Here is a 22,809-nt window from a genome sequence, read left to right on the forward strand (position 1 = left end):
TTAGTGGCCCCCCCCCAAAAATGTCAGTTTTCAAAATAGTTTTTAATAGAAGCATGTCAATCAAAATCTAAAGCCATGCATTTTTTTCCCCTTAGAATCACTCATTTATCCCATAAATTATTTATTGAGTACATACTACGTTCCATACCTGCTAGATGCTGGAGATAAAATACCCGGAAAGAGGAATTTCCTGGCGGTCTAGTGGTTAGGACTTGGCACTTTTACTGCTGCGCCCAGATTCAGTCCCTGTTCAGGGAACTAAGATCCCACAAACTGTGCAATGTGGCCAAAAAAAAAAAAAAAATACCTAGAAAGATACAGTTCCTACTTTCCCAGATTACAATTTGTTGGTGGACAGACTTTGATTAAATAAAGCTAAACTCATTTTTAATAGAAAAAAATGCATCCAGTAAACATTTAATCTTTTACTGTATTGTTTCTCAAGCAATAGTTAGGTAGGTAGATAGATAGGCAGGCAGGCAGATAGAGTTTACTCACCTCTATTTTGAGTAGTTTTTCATGCTAGTTCAAGAAAACAATTTCCTGAATTAAATTGCTGTAAAAAAGATTACCTGGTTCAGAAAGAATGCATATGCTCAGAAAAGAGGGAAATTTTTTTTTTGGCTCCCTGGAAATAGTTTTACATAATAATAGGACAATAAAAATAGAAATAGCATCAAGAAGATGCAGCCCCAACTGTTATAAGTAGTATTTGGAGAAAAGTTCTTAAAGAGATTAAAGAGGCAATTGCATCTTTCAAAAAAGAACAGCCAAAATTAAAACTCAGCAGTGACTTCAAAAGACCTACTGAAAACATAGTAATGCACAGGGTTTTCTTTTGGAGTGATGAAATTTTTCTAGAATGAGAGTGCATTGTGAATGTACTAATTGCCACTGAGTTGTGCACTTTAAAAGAGTTAATTTTATGTTAAATTAATATTTTAACTTAATTATTTCAGTTTAACCATTTTAAAGTGTGAGTTTCATCTCAATAAAAGAAAAAGGGGAAGGAATGAAGTACTGTGTTCAAACAAAATCAGTAGAATAGAGGATAAATATAAGAAATGCCAGCAGATAAGAGCTTGTTGGTGTACATGTGGAGATGCAGGGAGAGTGGCATGCCCAGAGAGCATAGAAGCGCTGCACCTCTTCCCACATACCTTGCCCTATGCATCTCTTCCATCTGGCTGTCCCTGAGTTATATCTGGACACCCACCTTCCATTATTCACGGATCAACCCACCCCAGATCTCTCACAGTAGTATGTTGTTGGGGAGGGGGAAGTTTCCCTCTCCCAGGCAGTTTTGACAAGCCAGCCTGGAGAAATCACCAGCTGGAAAACTGCTGCCACTGAGAGATCCTGGGACATATGCCAAAGCAGGCAGAAGGTAAGATTTCTTGCCATGTCAGCCTCTAGGGTCTCTGACTGCAGGATCTGGTGGAAGGGAGAGTGGTGAGAGTCCCTTTTCTCTCAGTTTTGTTATAAGTCCTGCCACAAGAACTCAAGAAGGGTAGCGGGGGAATTTCCCTCTCCCTGATAGTGTTGAGATCTTCCTCGTTCCTTTTGTAGCCTCAGTCCTACATTGTGTGGCTTATTCAACCAGTCCTTGCTGATGGACATTTGCCATGTTTCAAGTCTTCTGCTATTATAACAGAGTTAGAATGAGGAGCAAAAAAATAAAGAAGAGGGACTTACCTGGCGGTCCAGTGGTTAAGACTCTATGCTTCCACTGCAGGGGGCACGGGTTCAATCCAGGGAACTAATATCCCGCATGCCACATGGCGTGGCCAAAAGAATAAATAAGTAAAAATAAAGAAGAAATATAAGCAGATAATTGTAAGACTAAATAATTGAAAAGGATTAAGAGAAAAATGATGCACCTAGAGAGCATAGCATAAAAATAAAAACTACATATAAGCTGTTTTCAAGTGTACTTCAATTAAACTAAGTGTACTTATAGAATGTTTAAATAATAACAGTGAATTTCTAGAGTAGAGAAGCAAATCTAGAATTTTGCAATTATTCAAAACCAAAAGCAAGTTACATTCTATAGTTATAGAAATTACATTAAAAAAATTTTTGTTTTATTTTCTTACTGATGGTGTATTACATTAAAGATACCATGGCTTCACTTTTTTTCTCCAAAAGGTGCCTCATGAGAGAAATTTTGTAATTACATATGTCATATGTAACCCATATTCCTATGTATTTTATAGGTACCACTCAAAGAACTCTTGAACCAAACTGAAGAAGAAACTAATAAAGCTCTAAATAAAAAGATGGGGTTAGAGGATACTTTAGAACAAGTAAGTAATGAAACAGAGTCATTATAAACAAACATAACATTTTGTGTTTTCTGATTGATAAGGAATGAATTTTTAATAAAATATTATGAAAAATGAGAGGTATACCCGTGACCTAGAAATACTTGAAGTAACTTTTTAAGTTACTTAAACATTCTAAGCTTCCCATATCATTGATGATGAAGTGATATGAAACTGAGTAAAGCTTGCTTTTTTTCTAACAGAGAATTGCCTCCTTTAACTTAAGATAATTTAGTAATATTCCTTTTTATAATAGTAAAAGGGAATTGAGGAGACTACCATAAAAGTAAGTATGTTATCATTTGCAGTTAGAAGCTAACTAACTATGATGCATTAAGAGACTTCCATTTACCAGATTTCTCAGGACCATAGAATTCAGGGAGATTCAACTTTAAATGCCTGTAAGAGTCTATTTCCAAAAGTAGTTTCAGAAAATTCCTGCTTCTGAGATACTTGCAATATAATATCACCAATATACCTGAGAAAGAATACTATTATATTCAATAACCTTTAGAGTAAACATTGTTATAGTTGATTAAGAAAAGTTAAGAAAAACTTCTCAAATGCAAGCAAAAGGTATTATTTATATAACACCAAACAGTTAAAGGAAATGCCTAGCTAATTCAACTTTTCGAGAACGATTGTGTTCTGGCTAACAGATTTCAAGATATAAAAGAAATCCTGCCTTTTTTGAGAATACAAACATTTATTTTCTCTCTTCTGGAAATAAAATCTATGCATTTCACAGATAACTTTTAAAGTAATTTTGTATTAGAATTTTTTCACACCTCCCACAAACAGAAAATGTTGTTAGATAAGTGAAGAGTTTCATGATACTATTGTTACTATAATTTGGGGTTTCTACAAATCTGTGGGTTTTGTAACATCACAGTATGGAAAGAAGATAGGAATTCGGGCTGCTTTAACAGGTGTTCCTCAGGGGTGATGGTTATTTGAGGTAAAGTCTTCCTTTAGCCTGCTTCAGTTCAATTTCTCTCTGGTTGGAATGGGCAATAAACCTGAAGACTCTCAAAAAGGTGTGAATTTCAAGCAATAGGAACCTCTTGACTGAAACATATTTTCAACTGACTTGAAACTTTTTTATGTTTTTTTTTTTTTTTTTTTTTTGGCTGCATTGGGTCTTCATTGATGCACACGGGCTTTCTCTAGTTGTGGCGAGCAGGGACTACTCTTCGTTGCAGTGCGCGGGCTTCTCATTGAGATGGCTTCTCTTGTTGAGGAGCACAGGCTCTAGGCACATGGGCTCAGTAGTTGTGGCACGTGGGCTCTAGGTGCATGGGCTTCAGTAGTTGTGGCACGTGGGCTCAGTAGTTGTGGCTCGTGGGCTCTAGAGCGCAGGCTCAGTAGTTGTGGCACACAGGCTTAGTTGCTCCACGACATATGGGATCTTCCCAGATCAAGGATCCAGGGATCGAACCCGTGTCCCCTGCATTGGCAGGTGGATTCTTTTTTTTTTTCTTAAAGGAATTTAGCCTTGTATGGCTTCCTCTTTTCTTTTTTTTTATATTTATTTTTGTCTGCGTTGGGTCTTCATTACTGTGTGCGGGCTTTCTCTAGTTGCTGCGAGTTGGGGCTACTCTTAGTTGCAGTGTGCGGGCTTCTCATTGCGGTGGCTTCTCGTTGTGGAGCGCAGGCTCTAGGTGCATGGGCTTCAGTACTTGTGGTGCGTGGGCTCAGTAGTTGTGGCACATGGGCTTAGTTGCTCCGCGGCATGTGGGATCTTCCTGGACCAGGGCTTGAGCCCGTGGCCCTTGCGTTGGCAGGCGGATTCTTAACCACTGCGCCACCAGGGAAGCCCCAACAGGTGGATTCTTAAACACTGCGCCACCAAGGAAGTCCCTGACTTGAAACTTTAAAAGCTATAGGCAGGAAAGTTTGGGCAGGGTGGGAAGGCGATTATGAAATGCCTACAATAGGCTAGGCCCCATATTAATGTTCCAAAGATAAATATAACTAAAGTTTGTATGAAATATAAAGCCCATTTGGAAAAGACCAATATATGCAGTTATGCTAATCAGAGTTGCATTGTTTTTGCAAAACTCCTTTGGTCATAGAAAAAAATGACTTAGTAGAGGGGAACTGAAATTAAGAGGTTAAACCATAGTATTAGAATAGAAAATGAAGAAGGGGACAGGTTTAAGAAATGTTAAGGAGGTAGGACCCAAGCATTTCGTGGCCAGATGAAAGCTAGGAGAGGGGACTTCCCTGGCGGTCCAGCAGTTAAGACTGCGCTTCCACTGCAAGGGGCGTGGGTTCGATCCCTGGTCAGGGAACTAACATCCCATATGCCGTGCAGCCAGGCCAAAAAGTTAAAAAAAGAAAAGAAAGCTAGGAGAGAAAGAAGGATCAATAGTGACTTCCATTTTTCTGGGGTGGGCAGCCTAGAGGAGGAAAACCTAGTGCTGGGAGTAACCAGGACAGCTTGGGAGATGAGCTTGCTGTCCACTGACCACAGAAAACCAAAAGGGAGTTGAAGCAACAGATTCAGAACATAAAAGAGATATTGTGTCTGAAAGTACAGATTTTAGGGTCTCTAGTATATATGTGATTGTTGAAGCCAGTGATGTGGGTGATATTTCTTAGGGAGAATTGTAGAAGAAAGAGGCAAAGGATTGGCCAAAGAAAGAAATTGTAGGAAAAGCACTTAGAAGAAGTAGACAGAATAGTTGAAGAATAATCAGAAGAGGATATGCTATAAAAGGCAAAGTAGGGAAGACTTTTCAAGAAAGGAGTGATCCTAACTAATCTTTTTGTGGTAAATATTTTACAATATATACATATATCAAATCATCTTGCTGTACATCTTAAACCTATGCAGTGTTATACATCAATTATATCAATAAAACTGGAAAAAAAGGGAGTGGTCAGTGATGTCATATGCTTGAGACTAAAAACTAAAACTATTTTTTCTAATTTGACAAGTAGTTTAACCAAGTTAAGATGGCATAAGGTAAAATAGCGTTTGAAATAGTAAAGGTTAAACAGAAATTAATAGATTAAAATAACAAAACTAATCAATCTGATAAGTACTTTAAAATAATTGCCAAAACCGTTCAAGAAAAAGCAGGAAAAAACAAAATGAGAAATGGAAACACTATAAATACGGAGGGAATTTATAAGGCTAGTGTAACCCTCATACTGCAACCTAACGAAGATTATCACAAAAGAAGAAAATTAAACCAATCATACTTACGAATAAAGTGTAAAGTTTAAATTAAATATTAGCAATTGAAATTTGTTTAGCAAACTTTTTTAAGAGTCTGCTGTACATGCCTGTACTGTAATCAGTGTTGGTGATATAATATCTGCCTTTGTGAATTCTTATTTTGTGTGGAAAGGTGGACATGAAAACAATCACTTTCATCATAATACTTTTGGAGTGTAAATACAGCATGCCGTGGATACTTATAATACACCAAAGATAAGCACAAGGTTCTTTCTGAAGGAAGTGGTAAGTGAGCTGAGTGATGAATAACCAGAAGGAGTTGGCCAGTGGATACATGAAAGGACACACACATCCCTACTGCTGAAGGCCCAGAGACCAAAGAGCATGGCATGTTAAAGAATTAACATGAAAAAAAAAAAAAAAGAATTACCATGAGTTTAAGTATCAATAGGATAGAGGAGAAGCCTGGAGAAACAAAAACCTAATTCTGAAGAGATTTACTTGTTCTTGCTTGCTGGTTGAATTTTTATTCTATAGGTAGCAGGGACCATTGAAGGTTTTTAAGCAAGGGAATAAAAGCTGTGTATCTTTTTTTTTTTTTTTTTTTTTTTTTGCGGTACGCGGGCCTCTCACTGTTGTGGCCTCTCCCGTTGCAGAGCACAGGCTCCGGACGCGCAGGCTCAGTGGCCATGGCTCACGGGCCCAGCCGCTCCGCGGCATGTGGGATCTTCCCGGACCGGGGCACGAACCCGCGTTCCCTGCATCGGCAGGCAGACTCCCAACCACTGCGCCACCAGGGAAGCCCAAAGCTGTGTATCTTAGTAAGCTCACAGTGTTGACATTTTGAAGAACAGGTTAGAGGTACATGAGACTAGAGACACACAAGAGATCTAACAGTATCCTGAGCCATAAGGATTCAAACCAACGCTACTGCAATGAGGATGGAGAAAAGAGATTTGAAGATTGAAACAACAGGGAATCCCCTGGGGATCCAGTGGTTAGGACTCCTCGCTCTCACTGCTGAGGGCCCGGAGTTCGATCCCTGGTCGGGGAACTAAAAATCCCACAAGCTGCACAACGCGGCCAAAAAAAAAAAAATTGAAACAGCATAATTTAGTGGTCCACTTGGATGTGAAGGTTAAGGAAGAGTGAGAAATTAAGAATGTCCAGGTGTCCAGCTTTGGTATATGGTATTAAAGAAAAATTATTTATGACACTTGTTAGTGGTGATAAGGCAGACTTTATTCAAGGTGGGGGGCTATTACAGTGAGGTTTTGTAGTAGGCTAGGCTCATTCCAAATACAGCAAAGAAAAGTGGGAATTTATAGCCAGGGAGCAGAGTGGGGATCAGTGGATGGAAAATTACTGAGAGGAAATATCAGGGTAAGGGGGGATTCTGGCTAAACCAACCTAACAGGTTTCTTGCTGAAGGCAGGCGAAGGTGATCAGCCATCACCTGGGGCATGGTAGAGGATGAGCAACCAGATCAGTTATTCGGGATGGGAGATTCTGGTTAAAGTGACTTAGCAGGATTCTTGCTTAAAATTGGATAACACAGAGACAAACATGAATGCCCAAAAGTCAGCAGCCTAATTGAGAAGAGAGTTCAGAAGATCCTGAGTAGTTTGGTCAAAGAGAGATTCTTTGTCAATGGTGATGTCCTAAAACCTTGATAAAGAATACAAAGAAGGTTGTAGAACAGAGAATTTCAGGCTGGGATATGCTGTTTCAGGTCTCTGAGATATCAAAGTAGAGAATGTCCAGTAAGCAGTTGGGGTTTGGAAATAATATAGATACAGACAGATATTTTTAGCATACATGTAATTACAGTCAGGAGATTCCCCAGGTGTGAGAATGAGAGAGAGCTCTCCTAAGTGAGCGAATGAGAATACAGCCAAGGTGAGAATACTAGGAGAACATCCACATCCAAAGTACAAGCAGAGAAAGAGAAATCTATAAGAAAGAATTAGAAGGACCTCCCAAGACTTAAAGAGGAAACCAGGAGTTTCCATGGTCTTAGAAACCAAGGAAGAAGGTTTCAGTAGGGAGTGATCAGTAACTACAAATGTTACTCAGATTAAGTCTGAAAGGTGCGTGTTGGCTTTAGCCGTAAAGGTGTTCCTCATGACATTTGCAAGAGCAACTTCATGAACCATAAGAGCCAGAAAGCATATTACTGGTGGAGTTTGAATGGTAAAAGAGGAAGATACTATAATCCGAAAAGGTAGTTCTACAGGGACTACTACAAATCTATTGCAAATGTTTGAATCTAAGGAAGGGAGATGGAACAGTAGCTGGAAAGTGGTGTGTGGGAAAGATTTTTGGTTTTTTGTGTGTAATTTGTTTGTTTGTTTGTTTATGGGAGGGGTTTGTTTGGTTTTAATGACGAGGGAGAGAGTTCAGGGAAAGAGGGTAAAGTTTAAAAAATTAGGAACGAAAGGAATTGATGGATTTGAGTCTGGTTGTGAAGAAGTAAAAAGGCATGAGATCCAGAGAAGAGCTGGAGGGGTTACTTCTCTTCATGAAGAAAATGTGTGCCCTGCATCCTGAAACTGACTGGAAGGAAGAAGGAAAGGTCTCATGCTGGTTGGTTGGTTGACTGGAGGCAGTCTAGTGGCTTCTGTCATCTCAATTATAGAAGAAAAAAAATCATCTAATTAATGGTATCTTCTTTGCTTATAAGCAACTTGAGAGCTAAGAAAGAAGGGAGGGGGGGAAAGAGGGAAGGAAATTTGGAAAGAGAGGAAGGGAAGAAGGAAGGGAGGGAGGGAGGAAGCCAAATCTTAGTAGGTCTTAGGGATTGCAGAATTATTGGTGATTGTTATTTTCTTTAATGCTTCCCCTGTTTACCACAGTGGAAATGTGTACTTTTGTAGTCGGGGAAGAAAATGTTTAATTAATTGATGTAACTTTAGTAAAGCTGACATGGAAAGTAGAGCTGCTCAGATAAAAGTAAACAACACATTTGATCAACCAGGAGGGCCTAGTGGAAGTTCTGATTATTTGGGTGTTGATTGGTCTTAATGCAGATGAGTTTAATGAAACAGTTTGTTCACTTCAGAAGTAGCATATCTTTAGACTGGAAGCAAAGTTTATAGCTTCAGTAGCTCTGGTCTTTAAAATGTGAAAGACAAGTGGTATTAGAAAAAGACCTTGGAATTAGTTTTGAGTTCTGGGCGTATGCTAGTTGTGTGATCCTGAGTAAACAGCATTCTTTCCAGCCCACTCTTCTCTTCTTGTAAATAAGAAAGGAATGTCCCTTACAAGGGACTTTGGATGACTGAACGAGACTTACTATATGCAAGAAAAGAAAAAGGGAAAAAAAAGTACTATGTGCAGGTTTCTTTAATAAGTTTGGTCATTTTACCATCCTATCTTTTGCCAAATAACAATAGTTTCACTAAATTTTTCCCAAAAGGTATATATTTTTTTAATTTATGTATGTGTAGAATCATCCTTTTAAAGAAAGATGTCAACTATTTTCTGTTTCCTGTTGGAAATATTATCATCTTGATCTAGCTGAAAAACATTCTCTATTAATTACCAATATCAACTGGTATCAGCACTTGTCAACAGGAAATGAACTTCAGAAACGCTTTTTTCTTTTTTTTTTAGAAACACTTTTTTTTTTCCCAGTTTTGGTTTCATCAGATCTTAAAACTCAAGCTTGAACAAGATTAAATGTAGTTACTTTATTACTCTTTGGAAGAATGCATTGACTATAACCAATTAGCAAATATTATCAAACAAAATCAATATAAATAGTTCTCTTTAACATCCCAGAAAGTGAACACACAAATGAAATCTAGATAACTAACTCAAGTAGATAAAATCTAAATAAAGTGAGACTTCAAAACTAGAGAGCAAAACAATTTGTATTTATTAAGTTAATATAAGAATATTAATTATATTTAATACTTGTATAATATATATGAGATCTTAAAAAGTACTCCCACAGCTACTAGTGGAAAAACAGATATTGGTATCTTTATTTTAGTGAGAATTAGGCCAGATTTTTAATTCCTAACTAATGCCCTACTATACCACTCTGCATTTAAATATTATGTATTAAAAAACATGTCTTCTTGAAATTAACTTCTCTTTGGGAAATAATAAATTTATAGGACAAATGAAAGGTAAGAGCCCACGAGAACTAGAAGAAATAACATGGATTAGTTAGTTGATTGATAACATAAAAGTTTTATAACTTGTTAAAATTTTTTTGATGTGTAGTTATGATTTCTCAACCAAAGTTTTATATTCCTCAAGTTAAATACAATGATCACAGAAAGCAGGAGAAGTGTGCGAACTCTGAAAGAAGAAGTTCAAAAGCTGGATGATCTTCACCAGCAAAAAGTTAAGGTAAGAACTTTGCCCGTTTGTTTAGGTTATCCAAAGCCATGTCATGGTTAATGGACTAGGCATCTATTCTGACATCAAACTGAAATTTTTAAGCTATATCCTATAACTTGTCTTTAGTTTAATCTTCTCACCCAAAGTTTATTTTAAGGAGTTATTTTATTTTGTTTTTCTAGAGGACTTTTTTCTGGAATTCAGCTATTTTACCATAGAACATGTTTAGTATTCCATTAATATTTTATACTTGCATTTGTGATTCAGTATATTTCCTGTAGTACAGACTTGAAATTACTGCTAAATGAATTCTGTATAGGCCTATTGAAAAGGTCACATTTATGTTTATAGTATAAAATTTCCAAAAGACCATTTTAAAAGTCTCTTACATGTAAAGCAGTAAGCATCCTGCAAATACAAATGATGGTGCAACCTGATTTTTTTAAATGCTTTACATACATTTTTTTAAATCCTCCTGGAGTGTGTAGAATGTGAATACTGAAAAAACTTAACCATGACTTTATCCTGATAGGAAGCTGAGGAAGAGGACAAAAAATGTGCCAATGAGCTGGAGTCCTTGGAGAAACACAAGCACCTGCTGGAGAGTGCAGTTAACGAGGGCCTCAGTGAAGCTATGAATGAGTTAGATGCTATTCAGCGGGAGTAAGTTCATCTTCCCAAGATTTGTAATGTTTATTTTCAGTTTAGTTACTTAACATTTATATAAAACTAGGCCTAAGTTTATTTGCTTTAATTTATATTATAGAGCTATCTGGGGCAGAGGGAGTGATGAGTAGAACGTAAGCAGAACAGCTTGAGACACTTGAGATACTTTCCCTAGATAAGTACATTCTGCTACCATTATAGCTATTGCCCCCCATTATCTTTTCAGTCAGAAGGGGACTGAATAGTTAACCCATAGGCTCTATGTTAATTTATATTAAAATACACTTTTTTTCTTTTAAGTGTTAAGGGGCCCTCAAAAAAACTACAAAATAAACTTTCTTTGAGGTTGGAAGTATCCAACCTTAAGAAATCACACCTTAATCCTTAAGAAAATCACACCTCTTTGTTTCCTTATTTGTAGCCTAGGGACAGAAAACTTAGTTGAAGGTATCTTTGGCATATAGTCTTTGTTTTTAATTTAGATTTGAATGCCTAAGACTCCTATTTCCTCATTCATATGTATTTAATGTCTTGTCCCTGATTAAGTTTACAATCCTTTTAGAGACTCAGGTAAACAGTTTGCTCCCAAGCTTTGTATATTAAAGCATGAGGTTTTGGTGCTGTTTTGTGCTGTTGCTTGCATGGGATCTTTGAAAATGTTTTTATTTCTGTTTTAATGATTGTGAACTGGACCTTTGTGAATGATACACTGGGCAAGCAGCACCTATACCAATCACAGCCTGGTTTTATTGAATATAAAAAGAAGTGAGGTAGCTAGAACTGATATATTAGGTTTTGTCCTAGACAATTCAAACAAGAATTTTGATCCTACAGATGCCAACTAGTTGTGCAGACCACAACTGAAGAAAGACGAAAAGTGGGAAATAACTTGCAGCGTCTTTTAGAGATGGTTGCTACACACGTAGGGTCTGTAGAGGTAAGTGTGTGAAGGTCTTTCCTACGTTCTAAGAAAGCTTTTTAAAACTTTTATGTATTTCTGTTTTGTTTCTACAGAAATTAAATGATAAATTTTATTTCTGTGGAAAATATCTAGTAAAAATTTATCAGAAGAATTTTGTGTAGCAGTGTGCATTTCATAAAGTGATCTGATTTACATAGGTTTACTGTATAACCCAGCAGTTCCACTCCTAGGTATCAGCCCACCAAAAGGAATGAAAATATATGTCCATACAAAGACTTGTAGACAAATGTTCATAGCAACATTATTCATAATAGCCAAAAAGTGTAAGCAACCCAAATATTTATTAACTGGTGAATGATATACCCATATATTGGAATATGGTTCAGCAATAAAAGGAAAGAAGCACTTACGCATGCTACAACATGAACGAATGTCAAAAACATTATGCTCAGTAAAAGATGTGAAAGCCTACATATTTATGACTAACTAATATAAAATGTTCCAAAAAGGCAAATCCACAGAGTTGGAAAGTAGATTTGTGGTTGCCAGGAGCTGGGGTGGGAATAAGGGCAGATGGGCACAAAGATTGTGGTGAGGGTTGTGCAACTCTGTCACTTAATTATTAAGTTACTCTTCTTGTTGCTTAAGGTACAAGCCCTTAATAAAAAATAATCTGTTTTATTTGCATAAACAACATACAATGATATTTATTACATCAACAGTATATAATGATGTTGTGCCAGGCCGTATTCTACATACTGAAAACATATTAGTACGTTTAAGATTTAATTATGATTAAGATGAAAGAGCATGTGTTAATAACAAATATTTTTCCTGTTACAAAGCAAGATTCAACTGAATAAATTTGAAGGTCAAATTGGCTTTATTCAGTGATTCATGTGTTGGGCAGCATCCCTTCTAGCAAATAGAAAGGAGCTCCAAGGAGTACAGAAAGGAAAAGGTTTTCAAAGGCAGAGGGGCAGTGGGACAAAGAAGACATAAATTTAAAAAGGATTATTTCAGGCAAGGTGGCAAGGTCACCTCCCTTTGTGGGACAAAGATTCTATTAGACAGATTACCTCACTGGTCCTGACCAGGAAATTCCAGAAGGACCAGTTAGATTACAGTCCTGGGGTAGGTTGAAACTGCAGTTAGGTTAGGTATCGAGTCCTAGTTTGGTGACATGGACTTAGCACGAGTGACTCCATTTTGGGCCTGTGGTTTCTTTTTAACAGTTCCCCCCTTTTGATCACACTCTCAGCTTGTCTGAGAGAGTCATGATCAAAATTTAAGGCGTTAGCACCACTCTCAACTATTGCTTGCAGTTTTTGTTGATGCTTTGTGTGGTATTCATAGGTCATGATGTTCTTGCTTAATCCATGTAATATTCACAGATCCCAGCTCCAAGATCACAATTGTTGATTTGGTCATTCTCTTTGCTTCTTTACTGATTTTCCAGTCTTAGGGAAATCATTTGCTTGTTGGTTAGCAGCTGCAAACATGCATTTAAAGCTTTTAAGAGAATGCAACACACTGGGGAGACCATTATGATTATAATAAGCAAGATAATCCCCAGTGTTTGAAGTGCACTTTGAAGCCATGGTCCCCAAAACCCAAACCAATCGAAGCCAAATAAGTCAAAGACCCCACTGAAGGAGTTGCCTTTTTAAGCCAAGTGGCTCGCTCAGTGATCTTATGTTAACTGAGTTTCAACTTCCGCAGCAGTGGTAATCCAGGTGTAGCAGGTGGCGCTGGCCACAGCACAAACAGTTCCTGGCTCAGCTAAAGCATAATCAAGGACTATCCTGTTATCAAGAACAATTTCAGCCATAGAGTCTAAGGATTTTTGTTGGGCAGTTGTTGCTTTAGCGGCAAATTCCATAATGCTTTCAAGAGTTAACGAGAGGTTCCTGATCATAGCCTCAATTGCAGTAACTCCTACCCAGGGAAGGTAGTGTTCTCTCAAAGGAATCAAATCCAGAGTCATGAATCCCTCCTGGTAATTCCCATTTGAATCTGTGCTCAGTACTGGAAATGTGACAGCCATTGAGACCAGTAAAATTTTAAGGATCTGTAGAACACACAGGCAGCTTTATTCTGGTTACCCTCACCTTGTGTCACTTTGTATAGAGCCTGGATGCCAAATTCCCCAAGTTTGGGGTTATTAACCAGAAATGAAGAAACAGACCAGGGATCTCTTGCATCATGAACCTATCAGAGTGTTTTGTTTTTTTAATGACCGATCCAGCAATATGAAATGTTACCCCCCTGAGCATTGACCTGGGAGATACAGATAATGGCATTATCTTTTCAGGCCAATGCCAGAATAAAGGAAAGAAAGAGAAGAAAGGGTTTCATGTTTAATTAAAGCATGAATCTTGATCCAGCATCTTGGGAGGAAGCATTCTACTTGAGTGTCAGCTGCTTCTCTTCCTATCAGTTTGATTTGGAGGTCTCCAGCGTTTATATAGGACCAGATGTCAGGTGGAGCCTTCTTCAGCTGGAGATGTATATCTGAGATTCACGTCCCTGAAATTTGGCTGCCATCTGGGTAGTGAGGAGGATCTGTTATAATTCTCGTCCAAGGAAATTCAAGGCAGTCTTTATTATTACTGACTCTAAATTAGAAGTGTAGGAGAAATTTGGAAATGTTAGTTTGGAGGGTTGTAGCCAGATATTTGAGGAGCTAGAAGAATTTAGGATCCAGTCCAATTTACAGATATGTGACAAAACCTCAAAGACAATTAACAGGACTGGAATCTAATATCCACAAAGGTGCAGGCATAACTTTTCTCTCTGCAATTGTCCCTGTTTATTTTTACCATGGGTAATCACAGTAAAACTAATTTGTCTGCATTAAATTTGGCTTGGTTATTTACAGAAGCGCAGCAAGAATAGTGATTGACCATGTAAGTTCTTTTTAAGACTGCTTTGCTGGAACCTTGTAAGCAAGGTACCAGGTCAAGTTTTCAAGGGGCTTTATTGGCTCCATAAAGTCAAACTTAATTCCTTAAAACTGTCTCGTCCCATCTGAGTTTATGTACATCTCTGTCAAATATGACAATCCAGGTAAAGCCTTGGTAATATAGCCAGTGTTTCCAGTCGTATCCTGTTACAAGAACAGATTCATATTGAACTTATGCAATAACTTAATTATATTGCCATGAAAAGAATATTTAAGAGTTTCTGAATTCTGGAGTGTTCAGGTAGGGAGAAAAAGTAAATGTTTCATCTTAGTTTACAAAGATATACTTTACCAATTGCTGTTAAGTCATAAATGGCTTAAGAGAAAAGGTTTCTTTAAATCTGGAAAAACAAAAAAATTAAGAAACCAGCAATGTTTTACAACAAAAAGTCATAAAAATTTTAATCATCCTCCTCAGTTCATTCAGTCCCGTGTCATTAATTCTTGTTCTGCTTAAATCTTGTATTTCCATTAATTCTGGAAATTCTTACACAGTTCATTTTTATGATCTTCAAAGTTATCAGAAACCTGTACTTTTCAAAAGTCCTTTCCGTGAATCTTCTTGAAGATGAAGCACTTTTGTAGGAACACTTTTACAAAAGCATCTGAGGAAAACAATAACTGTCTGAAATGACAGAAGACTTTTTTTAAATGCCCATTGTTAAAGATTTAATAAGAGTTTATTATAATGGAATTGACAAGGAAATTTCCTTATCAAAAGGTTTTAAAATACTTGGTCACACAGGTCACTGTGAAACAATACTTAAGTTATTTATCTAACCATAGTGACAGAGTCTTAGAAGGCAAATGCAGAAAGTTAAGTAGTTGCCAAAACAAACAAACAAAACAATAGCTGTTTTAATAAGGAAGACTGTTTTAATAGGAAGACTATTTTTAATAAGGAATAAGCTGTTTTAATAAGGAAGACTCAGTTTTCTTAAGTAATCAAAGAACTGATTTAAAAAACATGAAACACAGGAAATTATTTTGACAAGACACAAAATCTTTCTTTTCTTGGCAGATTGCTTAAAAGATCAAGAAAAACCTTTGAATCACTTACTAGAAGCAGACCAATAGTCCAAGAAATTTTTGTTCTTTTAACAGATGAAAGAAATTTAAGGGTTTTTGTTTTAATTTTACTTTTGGCTGCGTTGGGTCTTCGCTGGCTGCGCATGGGCTTTCTCTGGTTGCGGTGAGCGGGGGCTACTCTTCATGTGGTGCGTGGGCTTCTCATCACGGTGGCTTCTCTTGTTGCAGAGCACAGGCTCTAGGCGCATGGGCTTAAGTAGTTGTGGCACATGGGCTCAGTAGTTGTGGCACATGGACTTAGTTGCTCCACGGCATGTGGGATCTTCCTGGACCAGGGCTTGAACCCATGTCCCCTGCATTGTCAGGCGGACTCTTAACCACTGCACCACCAAGGAAGCCCCAGAAATTTAAGTTTTAATTTTACATAAGTACACTACTGATTTTAAAGCTTATTTTTAAAATCCTAATAATAAATTCATTCTGTCTTTCCCAGTTTGATCATGCATAAACTCCTTTCACGAGATTCCTTTTCTATAAACCTTCTACAGCTATCTTTTTATTTCTGGTAACTTTAATAACATATGTATTAGAATTTTTAACCCTTAAAAACCTTAATTGCTGGTGGAAACTAAGAAGTAAGCAATTGTGACTCACATTGGTATTCTGTGGCTTGGCAAATTTATAAATGCTTTTTATAATTTCTAAAAATGCATATTTTCTCATAGTAAATTTCTCTATGTGTGGCACTGGACATGTTTACCAATAGACCCAAATATCTTTAGTTTTTCTGTAAAAGTGTTACCTCAAAATTGGGCTTGCCTCTTGGTGGGTATCAAGCCAAAAGACACAACCAAGCCCAAGACTGGGGGAAGGAAGGATTTATGATTACTTGCAACACGTAAGGAGAACACCAGGGATCTTTCCCAAAGCAGTGTCTCCCCAAACAGCAAAGTTGGGGAAGTTTTAAGCTAAGGGTACATACATATTCATGAAGGGGCTTGGACGGTCCACAGAGTCCAGACTTTACTTGCTTCAAGCCACAAGTGTCAGAAAAGGTCAACATCATCGTCCCTTAGGTTCCAGTTGATCTGGAGGTTGAGCACTTCAGGCTAATGTTCCACATTGAAACAGAACTGGAAGTCTTTACAACAGATAAAATACCTTTGCTATTGTCATTTCTCTTGTCTGATAACAATTTGTTTCTGCGTTCTTCTGTTCCCTTAAGATCATTAATTATTGAGACCTGTTCAAGGGCAAGCACTGAGGCCAGGCTTAGATCACAAAATGACTTTGGCCAAAAATCGTTTCTCTTACGTCAAGAAAGCCATGCCTGATTTTCTTTGTATATTCTGGTGTGTGTGTGTGTGTAAATGTCTTTTTTATATTCTGTGTGTGTAAATGTCTATTTTATATTCTAAATATTACTAAGACCAGTGTCAAAGAGTGTACTGATTATGTTTTCTTCTAGGAGTTTTATGGTTTCCAGTCATCCATTTAGGTCTTTAATCCCATTTTGAGTTTATTTTTGTAGTGAATATATGGTGTTAAAATGTTCTAATATCATTCTTTTACACGTAGCTGCCCAGTTTTCCCAGCACCACTTAATGAAGAGACCATCTTTTCTCCAGTCTATATTCTTACTTCCTTTGTCATAGATTAATTGCCCATAAGTACATGGGTTTATTTCTGGACTGTCTTATCTGTTCCATTGATCTATGTGTCTGTTCTTGTGCTAGTACCATACTGTTTTGATTACTGTATCTTTGTAGTGTAATCTGATGTCAGGGAACATGATACTTACAGCTCTGTTCTTTCTCAAGATTTTTTTTGGCTATTTGAGGTCTTTTGTGTTTCTGTACAAATTTTTAAATTATTTGTTCTAGGTCTATGAAAAATGCAATTGATAGTCTGATAGGGATTGCATTGAATCTGTAGATTGCCTTGGGTAATATGGTCATTTTAACAATATTCTTCTAATCCAAGAAAATGGTATATCTTTCCAACTATTTGTGTCATTTTCAGTTTCTTTCGTCAGTGTCTAATAGTTTTCTGAGTATAGGTCTTTTACCTCCTTAGGTAGGTTTATTCCTAGCTATTTTATTCTTTTTAATGCAATGGTAAATGGGATTGTTTCCCAAATTTCTCTTTGTGATAGTTCATTATTAGTGTATAGAAATGCAATAGATTTCTGTATATTAATTTTGTAATTAAGCAGCATCCCCAAAAATGGTGCAAAAGATATTTTATATTCCTCTCTCTACTGGGTACTACAAACAGAGGTCCAGGAGATCTGACTATAGTAAGAATTCTTACCCTTAGGAAGCTTCTGCCGATTTTCCCAGGATCTCATCTGCAGACTCCGAGTGGGATTTTAAAGTATTTTCATTTCCCTTGGCTGTTCAAGGAAATAATATAGCAGTTTACCAGAAAATCCCTGACTTCTGTCAGCTCTGGGAGGGGCCCATATGGAGGCCCTCTCTTGAAGGCAGACATGGTTGCATCTGTAGGGCCATTCACTTGGCGACTTTTGTATATGGTTTTGTAAGTCTCTTCAGAGTAGAAAGAGAGAGGATTACTAAATGAATACTCAAGTAAAGGAGGATAAAGGGCAGCAGCAGGAGTTATGTCAGTCTTCTAGTCTTTTGTTTTAAGTGCCTCTTATGTCTTTTTCATTAGCCTTTTGTAACAAACCTTTCAATGAACTATTTTGCAATTTTGAAGCTTTTTAGAGGCTTTTGTGTACTTTTTAAGTGCACTTCTTAAATTATCTATCTAATTGGAACTTTCCTCATGATGGCCACTGTACTTTCCCCGAGGGCTGGTGGCAGTTTGGTAGGACCCTGGCCACAAATGCAGTTCAGCACACACTTCTGTCAGGCAGGCCATATTTTGGGGCTCGCAATCTGATGGTTACCAAGCCAAGTCCTCAAGACACAAAATTCCAGGTTGTCTTTAGTAAAATTTTGGCCACCTTTGTAGATATTTATAGCTTCTGAGACCATAAGCAGGTATGTCTGAAGGTAGTGTACTTTTTTGACTTTAAGGATCTTATTTTTATTTCTATTTATTTGGTTTTTTATTTGTTAGTTTAAGGGTTTTTTTGTTTTTGTTTTTGTTTTTGTTTTGCGGTACATGGACCTCTCACTGTTGTGGCCTCTCCCATTACGGAGCACAGGCTCCGGACGCGCAGGCTCAGTGGCCATGGCTCATGGGCCTAGCCACTTTGCAGCATGTGGGATCCTCCCAGACCGGGGCAGAACCCATATCCCCTGCATCGGCAGGTGGACTCTCAACCACTGCGCCACCAGGGAAGCCCTGTTAGTTTAAGTTTTGAGGGGCATTTTGTTTGGGTTTTTAATTTGTTTTTGTAGGGGGGTTTTTGGGGGGGGGGGAAGTTCTTCCAAGATCACCATTATAAGTAATAGCCTTTGCTTAAAACAAAATTTTATTCATCTGAGGCCTCACACTGGACCCAGTCCACCTAAATCAGACCCAGTCCGATTCCAGACCCAGTTGGTTCTTAAGTTGGACCGTGTCCTACTCCAGCTGGTAACACCAGTTTCCAGTGTGTCACCTGGGGGGTGGGAAAAGGATTGAGCCAGCAAACCTCAACAAATGGGATTGCAGACAGGGGCTCCACATAAATGGGAACTTGGAACTGCCACTAACAGTTCTCATGTGAATAGATTCTTGGGGCAGAATCAAGGGCTGGAGTTTCCAGTCAAATAGGAAACGTGTGGAAAGCCAATTATATCTGGAGCCTTGACACAAATAAAGCAGAGTTCAGAACTGAGAGGAACTTACCCACGGCCCTCAGAAACAGTGAGAAAGACAGTGAACCAAAGGCTTCATGGGTACCACACCTGCATTTCTCATTGTTCCTGAGACCCTATCAGAAGTTCACTTTGGATCCCGTGGCTGCAACCAAAACTGTTAGAAAAATTCAACTGAGTAAATCTGAAGATAAAATTGGCTTTGTTCAGTGATTCATGTTTCGGGCAGCATCCTATCTAGCAAACAGAAAGGAGCTCCAAGGAGCTACAGAAAAGAAAAGGTTTTTAAAGGCAGGGTAGGGGGTGGCGGGGGGACAAAGAAATCATAAATTTAAAAAGGATTATTTCAGGCAAGATGGCAAGGTCACCTCCCTTTATGGGATACAAGGTTGTTATTAGGCAGATTACCTCACTGATGCTGACCAGGAAATTCCAAGAGGACCAGTAAAGATTACGTTCCTGGGGAAGGTTGAAACTGCAATTAGGTTAGGTATTAAGTCCCTTTTAGTGACATAGGCTTAGCTCAAGTGACTCCATTTATAGCCTGTTGTTTGTTTGTTTTTTTATAAGTTTTTTTTAAATATATTTATGGACTTTTTATTTATTGATTTTATTTTTGGCTGTGTTGGGTCTTCGTTGCTGTGCGGGCTTTCTCTAGTTGCAGCGAGCGGGGGCTACTCTTCATTGCGGTGCGCGGGCTTCTCATTGCAGTAGCTTCTCTTGTTGCGGAGCACAGGCTCAGTATTCATGGCACACAGACTTAGTTGCTCTGCAGCACGTGGGATCTTCCCGGACCAGGGAATGAACCTGTGTCCCCTGCACTGGCAGGCGGATTCTTAACCAATGCGCCACCAGGGAAGTACCGGTTGTTTCTTTTTAACATTCCTTTCTGTTAATTTCATATAAACACAGAAAATAGTATATCAGAAACATGAAGTCTACCTTAGCTCCACCTTTCACATAGCTTGAAAGTTTAACAATAAAACTATTCCTCCAACCTGCTGTACAGAGCCCAAAAACTAAAATAAATTGCTAAATCTAAAATTCCTTGGTAATTTATTAGGAGATAATGTATTCCCAGTTGTGAATTGTTCAAGGGGAAAAAAAGCTCATAATATCACATTAATAGGCTTTCATTTATTTGAAAACAGAACATTTGATCTTATATCCCCTCATCTCTCCTGAATGACATGAACTGCTGCTTGCTTGCCAGTACTTTTCTCTGCTTAGTGGTAAGAACTAAGAAAAGCATCCTGGAATAAATACTAGGTCAGAAAACCTAGGTTCTACCCACTTCTTCCTAGTTCAACCACTTAGTGGCTCTATAACCTTTCATGGATCCTTTTTTTTTTTTTTTTTTTTTGCGGTACGCGGGCCTCTCACTGTTGTGGCCTCTCCCGTTGCGGAGCACAGGCTCTGGACGCGCGGGCTCAGCGGCCATGGATCACGGGACCAGCCGCTCTGCGGCATGTGGGATCCTCCCGGACCGGGGCACGAACCCGTGTCCCCTGCATCGGCAGGCGGACTCTCAACCACTGCGGCACCAGGGAAGCCCCATGGATCCTTTTTTAACAAGTATTGTTCATCTGAACCACAGACCAGAAAATGATTTGAGTGATTACATTTCTGGAGGTCAGAAGTCTAAAATGGTCCCTCCGGGTTGTACTCCTTCTAAAGGGTCTAGGGAGGAATCCAGTTCCTTGCCTTTTCCACCTTCCAGAGGTCACCTGCAGTCCTTGGGTTGCAGCCTCTTCCTCCATCTTCAAAGCCAGCAACACAGCATCGTCTGTCCTTTCTGAGCTCTCTTTTGTCCTTATGTCTTCTCTCTCTGACTCCCACACTGCCGATTCCCTCTTGCAAAGACCGTTGTACATTGGACCCACCAGGATAATGCAGAATAATCTCCTTTTCTCAAAATCCTTTACTCAGCCACATCTTCAAAGTTCCATTTACCATGTAAGATAGCATATTCACAGGTTCTGGTGATCAGGACATGGACACCTTTGAGGAGTCAGCCTTCCACACCTGGGAACAAACAAAAATTCATTAACAGTAAAATGGATAAGTAAATGTTGGTATATTCATTCAACAGAATGTTATATAGCAGTATATGAATAAACTATAGCTATATGCGTTAACATGAATGAATCTCAAAATTCTGTGTGGAAAAAAACCCAAGTCATAACACATTACATTTAATATCGTTCAGTAAACATGAAGGTTAAAACCAGGTACCACTAAACTAGTATATCGTTTATATATTTAATCTGTGTGTGTAGTAAAAGTATAAAGAAAAGTACCTTTCAGGAAAATGGTTGTGTCTGGGAGAAAAGAGGGTGTAAGATTAGGAAAGGGCACAAAAGGAGCCTGCTAGGTGGATGCAGGAGTATTCTTTTTATTCCTCTTCTTACAAATGTTATGCTCTTATTTGTAGATTTCACAATTAAACACTTTAAAAGAAATTAATGTTTTTACACTAACAATTGTTAATTGTTTCCACTAGAAACATCTTGAGGAGCAGATTGCTAAAGCTGATAGAGAGTATGAAGAATACACGTCTGAAGATCTCTTGGACAATATTAGAGAGATTGGAGACAAGTATAAGAAGAAAGCTGCTCTACTTAAGGCTTCTGATGAATGAAGATAAAATGTTGATTAAGCGAGAACTTTATTAACAGTGGAAATTTTGAAATGTCCTTTGTAGGTTTGAAAAATCTCTAGCATATCCTATATCCCTCCTTACAATGAAGTCTCATGACCACATCTTCCCAAGCCTGTGAAATATTTTTATATCTTTTATAAATCTAGTTCATTAACTTAAGGTATGTATAACCTGAAATTATGATAACTGGTTGGACTGTTATCTTTAGATATGAAAGACCAATTATATTATGTACCTGTAGTTAATAAACTTATATCAATAAAGTGTGTTTTTCCCATGATCTCTCTGCTTAATTTGAGATGGTTAGAAAAATAGGTATTTTGAATTAAACCAGGAGTCAGCAAACTAACTGTGGGCCAAATCTAATCACACCCATTCACTTACATACCATCTATGACTGCTTTCCCATTACAAGAGCAGAGTTAAGTGTGTGTGACAGAGATCATGTGGCCTGAAAAGCCAAAAATGTGTACTATCTGGCCCCTTACAGAAAGTTTGCCAATCCCTGGGATAAACCATACAAAGGTTGGCACTGACTGACTAAAAAACTTTCCTAATCACTTTGGACACAGAGACCCACTCCTTATCCAGAGCTAAGGAGCTAAAGTTCTTTCTGGCTTCATGCCATCTTTACTCTGAAGTAAGTAGAAGGAATATGGAATGCGAGAATCAGAAGGAATAATCTTGTTTAACCCCCTCATTTTAGAGATGAAAATATATTCCTAGAGAAGTTCTGATTTACTCATGTCATGCGTCTTAGTGGTAGAGGCCACCCTGAGCTTCTTGAACCTGCGCTCAATCCTGAGTACAGCCACAGGAGCCCTGAAACATGAATGTTCTGGATGGTGAGGGAGTCATATTAGAAAGTGGGATTTTTAGACAGGTCTAAGTTGTTAGGAAGCTCCTCCTCAAATTGAACTAAAATCTG

At 38.1% G+C, this 22,809-nt stretch overlaps 1 protein-coding gene across 1 annotated transcript in view; it reads left to right on the forward strand.

Annotated features, from left to right (window-relative positions):
• NDC80 (NDC80 kinetochore complex component) overlaps positions 1–22,161 on the forward strand; it is a 53,230-nt gene extending 31,069 nt beyond the window's left edge. The window contains exons 13-17 of the mRNA XM_032603683.1: positions 2,217–2,306; positions 9,781–9,873; positions 10,397–10,527; positions 11,365–11,467; positions 21,723–22,161. Coding sequence (XP_032459574.1) covers positions 2,217–2,306; positions 9,781–9,873; positions 10,397–10,527; positions 11,365–11,467; positions 21,723–21,860 — 555 coding nt within the window. The 3' untranslated portion in view covers positions 21,861–22,161. The remainder of the gene's footprint in view (positions 1–2,216; positions 2,307–9,780; positions 9,874–10,396; positions 10,528–11,364; positions 11,468–21,722) is intronic.
• The last annotated feature ends 648 nt before the right edge of the window (positions 22,162–22,809 follow it).

Source organism: Phocoena sinus, chromosome 14 (genome assembly GCF_008692025.1).
Source record: "Phocoena sinus isolate mPhoSin1 chromosome 14, mPhoSin1.pri, whole genome shotgun sequence".
Taxonomy (NCBI): Eukaryota; Metazoa; Chordata; class Mammalia; order Artiodactyla; family Phocoenidae; genus Phocoena; species Phocoena sinus.